The 7,762-nt window shown below is 32.7% G+C and overlaps 1 protein-coding gene across 1 annotated transcript in view; it reads right to left on the bottom strand.

Annotated features, from left to right (window-relative positions):
• The window catches only part of LOC111089866 (putative uncharacterized protein DDB_G0271982), an 11,286-nt gene extending 8,417 nt beyond the window's left edge, over positions 1–2,869 (bottom strand). The window contains exons 1-2 of the mRNA XM_022403077.1: positions 2,832–2,869; positions 1,705–1,932 (exon numbers count right to left, since the gene is read on the bottom strand). Of these exons, the coding sequence (XP_022258785.1) occupies positions 1,705–1,932; positions 2,832–2,863 (260 nt within the window). The 5' untranslated portion in view covers positions 2,864–2,869. The remainder of the gene's footprint in view (positions 1–1,704; positions 1,933–2,831) is intronic.
• Between the last annotated feature and the right edge of the window lie 4,893 nt (positions 2,870–7,762).

Here is a 7,762-nt window from a genome sequence, read left to right as displayed (position 1 = left end):
TGGGATTGACCGTCACATGATAATGCCCCCACGGCTGAAAGGGCGAGCATGTTCGGTGTGATGGGAATTCAAACCCACGACCCACAGATTGCGAGTCGAGCGGCCTAACCACCTGGGCGTGTCGGGCCGACATCAATAAGATTATGCCTCAAAAGTCAACGGTAGAAGTATACACTAACCTAACCCTAACCACATGGCCGACATCAGTCAAATTACTAAAAACAAGTCCTATCTATCCTTCCATTCATCACATGTCACAAAGATATATCATTAACCAAAGACAAGATCAAATATTACTGAGCTTCTTATAGCTGAACTATATATATGACTGGTGAGTTTTCTTTTTTGTTTTTGGCCACTGCATAGCAGCTCATAGAATGGGTCCGAGATTTTCAAGTACAAAATTTCAGGTCATAGCTCCGTCATCTCTTGACCGATTTGAGTTCTAATTACAGTTTTGGACTCTGGAGGTCAAACACTTTCTAACGTTGTATTTGACCATGCCCAAATTCTCACTGATTAATTTACTGTAATCTTGCCTAAAAGAATTTCCATTTGACGGTAGGCTGGTAGAAATCGAATTGGGTATTCATGTGCCACACACATGGTATTGCTGGCTTACAAAAATTTAGCTAATGAAAAGGAAAACAAAGTCTTATAGATTAATTTACTATAATCCATGCCTAAAAGAATTTAAAGTGTCATGGCTATTGACGACTCCCTCTTGTTTTTATTCACCACAGTGAACGTATATTTTGCACCATATGTAGCCCTAATGCTGTTAATCATTCAGCAGGCAAACTACATAAGATACCAGTTATCTTAGACAAAGGCAAATTAAAAACACTAACTGACAAGTGTGATCTTAGTACAGCTGAACAAATGCTTAAATGGTTATGATTTCAATGGCGTCATTGTTTTTTCTTCTGAAAACAAGGATATTAAAGGGTATAATTTGGTTATGAACTGAAATGATTCCAAGAAAATATGAACAGCTTATACCTCCGTACGAGTCACAAAGAAAACTTTTGACAAAAACACTACCTGTACTTCAAATAATCTTATGTTAAATCACATATTTTCTAGGTATTTTTTGTACAAGAAATAAGTTATTTCATCCAAGATTATTTATCATTTCTTTACAACAAGTGTTATAACACAAACATACACAAAATATACTCAATATGATGAATACATTGTTCTCACCAGTACCAAATGGAATTAAAACAAGTCAGTAATTTGAAGGTTACAAAAAAATTGTTTTTATATATCAATACAGAAAAAAAAACTTTACCTAGATGGCGCATGGGAAAGATTTCCAGAATTAATCAATACAGAAAAAACAAACGTTTTCTTAAAGTTTACCAAGATGTAGCATAGGAAATATTTCCAGAATTAATCAATACAGAAAAAAAAAGTTTTATTAAAGTTTACCTAGATGTAGCATAGGAAATATTTCCAGAATTAATCAATAAAGAAAAAAAAAGTTTTATTAAAGTTTACCTAGATGTAGCATAGGAAATATTTCCAGAATTAATCAATAAAGAAGAAAAAGGTTTATTAAAGTTCACCTAGACATAGCACAGGAAAGATTTACAGAATTAATTAATACAGAAAAAAAGATTTAATAAAGTTTACCTAGACGTAGTACTGGAAAGTTTTCCAGAATTAATCAATACAAAAAAAAGATTTATTACAGTTTACCTAGATGTAGCACGGGAAAGATTTCCAGAATTACAGAGAGCTATGTTTCTATTCCACGTCACTTCTAAAGGGTGTGAATCAGTGGTGCAAAACTGGGGCAAGTTTTTTCCCGAGAACTGCGGTTCAGGAAGTTTTTCCTTCATGTTTGTTGGACTTCCTACTGGAATGTTAAATTCACCATCGTCTTCTGTTAATACTGTCTCAACAGGTACCGAGTCAGTGGCCATACTGCAAGTTTCACAAAAGATCTCAAAACTCCCTCTAGAATTATTATACTTCTAGTTCAAAAACTTATCAAGTTAAACATATAATTTAATGTTTGATATAAGTAAGGTTTGGTGAAAGACTAGTTAACTGAATTGTATAGAAGAAATCAATTGTGCCCTGTTGCTAATAGTGAGGTTAAAAGAATTTTAGGGTGTATTTATAAACATTGATTACAAGTCAAATAGACATAATTATATCTCTATATAAAAAGATATTGAGTGATTGGAAAGGGCTCAGAAGAGAGCTACAATGATGATTCCAAGGATGGATGGATGATCTTATAGGAATAGATTAAAATTCCTTAACCTCTTGAGAAAATAAGGATAAGAGGTGACTTTACGGAAGATTGTCTTGTGATTGACAGGATTAGAGCCTCTCGTTTCTTTGTGATATATTGGAACATAACATGACAAAAGAATATATTTGGATAATACAGGTTAGGAACTAGTTAAGACAGTTAACTGGCTTATGGAATAAGTATCCATCACAGTCTTGAAGGCCCTCACTTTACAGGAGCTTAGGAGGGCTATCAATGATTTTCTGTCACGTAAAGGACAGGTTTAGTATTGCGTTTACTTACGGTAAGTGTGCAAGGAGATCCTCAAAAGATCAACTGGCCCCTTGTTGTCTGTAGGTTATATTTGTTCAGAAAGATACTTCCTATTTTGACTTGTAATCAAAATGTCCACAAGCACACCCAAAAATCACCTTTAATACTAACAACAGAGTACTGTTTCAACGGCTCGAATGACTTATTCCCATCTATATTAGACACGTGGTATTAAATTATAATAACCTATGTGCATTACCTTGTACTTCCTATAATACAAGGTCATTAGTCAAATATGTGTCCAACTTACCAATTGATCCAAGTCATTCTCAACATCCTCATTACAGCTAGAAGTTCCCAAGGATTTAATGTCATCAACAAACTTTAATAACTTACTCATTATGTCCCATCTATATAATTAAATAAGAAAAAGTAAAGACCAAAGCATTGACCCCTCAAGTGAGAAGGGTCTAGTTGGAGTAGACTCCGTTGCTAACAACCTTTTGCTTTCTCCCAACCAACCATCCACTGTACAATCAAATTAAAATAAACTTGTGTTCAAAACCACACTACCTACATAGATCAGAAATAAAAACAAACCCAATAATGAATACAGCTAATCATATATGGATGTGAGCATGTTTATCTATAAACATATAAATACACACACACACTGTTATTACTTACAAAGGTTAGAATGCATGGTTTCATCAGGTGGCTAGCCTCACTATTAACAGTAATTTTTGGCCACTGTTGCAGTTCAGATGTGAAGTGTTTTAACTAAAAAAAATTATTATACAAAATTATCATCAAAGAAAAAAGTAGTAATGTAGCCGTGAAATGAACTCTGTAAATAAACCGTTAAATTTTGTAACATTAAACTGAAAGTATGGATGTTGAATGTAAATAAACCATTAAATTATGTAACATTAAATTGAAAGTATGGATGTTGAATGTAAATAAACCGTTAAATTTTGTAACGTTAAACTGAAAGTATGGATCTTACCTCTTTTGATTACATTTTGATTATTAGCTTAAGTGGAAAGTGCAGCTTAAAGGCACTGAAACCTGCACTTACATAACATTAAAGGACATCAGTCGACCTTTTGATCCCTCTAGGCTGTCCTGTCCACTAAATTAAACTAAACCCTTAAAGAAAAGTTAAATACTACAAGCAATGTAACTACAGCAGGCAAATTTTACTACCACAGTCTATTTTCATCTAAAAACTTCCAATGCATGGCTGATACAATACACAACTAACCAACCTCAGTTTTTTGGAATAATTTTCTGCTCAAGTTATTCAACCTAATAGAACATAGTCACATGCAGAACTAACATTATGAATCCAATATTTATCAGAATTCATTCAAACAGTTATTTCTTATTTATAGTACACATTTTTGTATAATAGACAAACATTTTTTTAGTTTTCTCTTCTCATTTACAATAAACTACACTTTAATTTTTACAGTTGTAATCATCACAGCTGGAGTACTGCTTTCAGTTCTTGTCTCACTGTGATAAAACGTTTTTTGAAAATGTACAGAAACAGGTTACCAGAATTACTGCTGATTTGGATATTGTAACCAATGAAGATTTTTAACTTCTCTCTCTCTCGAGTGTAGAAAACTGTCTGTTTATCAGACAGAATCCTTTTCCTTGTTGAGTTACTTGTGGAATTGTTTACCAGATGATACAGTGTATACTGATAGCTAGAACTCAAGTTTTTCTTGGACAATAATATATATGTGAGGGGTCCTATTTAGGTTTGAGTAGTTTCTTTGTGTGGTGACCTTAACACACCTTCTGTCATCTAATCATATGTTATGCTGCTATGGTATTACATCACACACGAGTTTGGCATTTTCTTCAGGGCTATCATTACACTAATCACACCTTCGATGATGAGAACTGACTGAAGTATTTAAGAAGCTATTAGTGTAATTAAAGGGGCAAAAAGAATTGAACCTTTTGTTGCCTTGAATTCAAATTTATGAAGAAAAAAAAGACATATTATAGGTTAAGAAATAAAACTTTTGAATACATCTTAATAACAATTTGATACTTAGTAAACAACTGGTGGATGCAGGATGGTTTGACAAGGATGTTTTTAGCATAGCTGGGGAAGCTGAGCACCACAGGTGTGAAAGGGGGGGGTATCTCCCTCATTCTGTGTAGCAAGCTGAGGGGAATGCTGTAACCCACCCACCCCAACCAACAATATGTCTTTTGCATTTTGAATACCTAAAATACAATAGGAAGTAGCAATTAATTTGGGTTCTAAAAATTTGTGTTATTTATGAACTACAAGAAATCACCTTAATCGTGGAATCAAGTTTGGCAAGCAACCAGCTAAACGACTGTATTTTTGGCTGGTCAAGTAATCTAAAATCTGTATTAAATATATTGACATTTTCTCCCTTGTCTTTATTACTACCACTGAAAACATATATAGCTGTTTGATATAATGACTAGTAATATTATTATATTTACTAGTAATAATATCAAACAGCATCACTGGTTCTTTTTTTTTTCCAGTAATTTACATTATTTACCTCAAATAAAAATCAGTATATGCACTTAAGATAAAATAAACAAATAAATATGTGGCTTATTTGACTGGTCAACTGCTCAACCCTACATGGCAGGTAAATACACAAACTCTCTCCTCTAGGCATACACGGCCAAGTATTAATCTCCATTAACAAGTACCATGCTATAGTTTCGATACTAGGAATACACGGCCAAGTATTAATCTCAATTAACAAGTACCATGCTATAGTTTCGATACTAGGAATACACGGCCAAGTATTAATCTCCATTAACAAGTACCATGCTATAGTTTCGATACTAGGAATACACGGCCAAGTATTAATCTCCATTAACAAGTACCATGCTATAGTTTCGATACTAGGAATACATAGAACAATTGCTGTAATTTCTTTTACCAATGTTCATAAACCATATAAAATTATAATGCATAGGCAGAAGGAAGGGGGTTACAAAGATTTAATAATATCAGTATCACTAAATAAAGTAGTACTATTGGTAGTAGTAGGCTATTATCATACTAATCATAATACTGTCATACACACTGTTACCTAGTTTAGTGATTCTCCAAGTTTAACTGATGTCAGGAAACCCACGGGGATTCACAAATTATGTCCACAATTTCATAAAAATATTTTAAAAGATATTATTTATACTATAGAATATAAAAAATATAAAAATTAAATTTATCAATAGGTTTGGAGGTCCGTAAAAAAATTTAATTAAAAGGGGTCCCAAGGTTACTGTTTGAGAACCACTGGTCTAGTCGTAACTTCTATACCCTCATCCTAAGTTTTAGGATGAGGGTATACAAATTACAACGCACCAGGTCACACATCAGATGAATAAGGATTCACCTAATGAAGTGTTATTTAATTTATTGTTCTCAATTTTTTTTAACTTCTAAGTGCCAGAGTCAGTCTTTTCCTTTTAACTTTTAATTCTAAATATGATACTGAATTATTTAGCTTTGCTTACGTTCGTAAATCAACTCAATCGCGTTACACACTCATTCACTGTTAGTATTATTGTTAACATTAATAATAGTACCACTTAGTAAATATTATTTCTTACTCTCACACCCAATTCATTAACTTTCGTCGTTCTACTCTAGGCTATACTGTAACATAACTGAGTAATCTATCAGTTTAAGTTTGAAAGTTTAAGTTAACTTTGTTTGCCTCAAACTGAAACGAAGTTGTACTGAATTTGAAAATAAAAAATCACGAAGGCCTGTAATTGAAAAACAAAAAATTATATTAAATAGTTAACTTTCCCAAATAATAAACCTACAAGACGCAAAAAAGTAAACTACGAATCACTCTTGGCAATATATATATGCTTTATTAAAACTCTAAATAACAGTAAGTTACTCTAATTTCTTACTAACAAGAAAAATAGCGTTTTCCCTACCTTTCTTTCTTTCGCCAAACCCCATTAAAATGCATGCGCCATCTAGAAAAATGGAACTCACTTTCGCAAAAAAGTAACGATTACAATTGCATTGGAATAATATTGTGTTGATAGTTTAAGGTAGTGTATGATGTTTCAGAATACACGTAAATATATGACGTTATATTTTAATTACATATATCATAAACAGATAACAGGACTTCTGTGACCTAAAATAAACAGCTTAAACTTAAATATTTTAGGAATTCTTTTGCAAATACTACATTAAATTCCAATTTTATACTTTTGTCACATTGTTACATTTCCCGCGCTTTCAACCAAATCCCGTATATTGATATATAAAATATCAGTGCAATTATTTGGCATGTCAAAACTTGTTACTTCCGGGAGCGGCGCGTATAGGAAGCTTGAGAAAGCTTAGCTTCCTCAAATTGGTGGAGAGAGATAGTTCATCTCAGACCACCCAAAGGGAAATTTGTCGTGAACAAACAAACAGCATCCTTAAATAAAGTGTTCCTTAAGGAGCATCATTCTCATCAACTCAAAAATATTATACAGCATATGTGACAGAATAGCCTACTCAATCAAAAGTCTCACGCGACGCCTATGCAACTTGATAAATGAAATCTTCTATTCTTTAAACTTAAAGATACTCTATAGCAACGTTTCTCAACCTTAGTAACCAAGGGTTCCCTTTAATTTGAATATTTTTGGCGGACCCCAAATGTATCGATGTTTTTTATCTTGAAAAAAAAACCGTGTACGTGAAAAGCTGTATTCCAAAATTAAATATTTTAATTCATATAAATTTAATTTTACAAAAATATTTTTTGAAATTTCGTACATGGCTTGTAGACTTCAGTTTGAGAAACGCTGATCTACAGCTTTACTAGTAAAAGTCTAGAATTCTGAACGTATGTAATTGGCAAGAAATCACTTGCATTGGAAAGCAAACATGTCACTCTAACTTTGACTTACCATAAAAATGAATTACCCGAGACTGGAAATATGCTAATAATTTCAATCATTTGTCTAAAAAGTATCTGGGTGATATACAATATCTTGTGGAAAGTAATTAAACATTGCAGATTTACATGTCACAAGATATGAGGCAACTAGAAATGATTAATGTTGTAAATTATTAATGATTTTGCATATTTAAATAATAGTGAATTTAAACAACTATTTCTTTATCTTTGTTCACGGTCTTAAATAATACTGTTACGACAGCCGGGATCACGTGACGCTAGTAACACGTCATATTCTCGAAGGTTC

The sequence above is a fragment of the Limulus polyphemus genome, unplaced genomic scaffold (genome assembly GCF_000517525.1).
Source record: "Limulus polyphemus unplaced genomic scaffold, Limulus_polyphemus-2.1.2 Scaffold7675, whole genome shotgun sequence".
NCBI classification, from domain to species: domain Eukaryota; kingdom Metazoa; phylum Arthropoda; class Merostomata; order Xiphosura; family Limulidae; genus Limulus; species Limulus polyphemus.
Note: the sequence above shows the minus strand (reverse complement) of the source record. Positions and strands in the feature narration are given on the sequence as shown.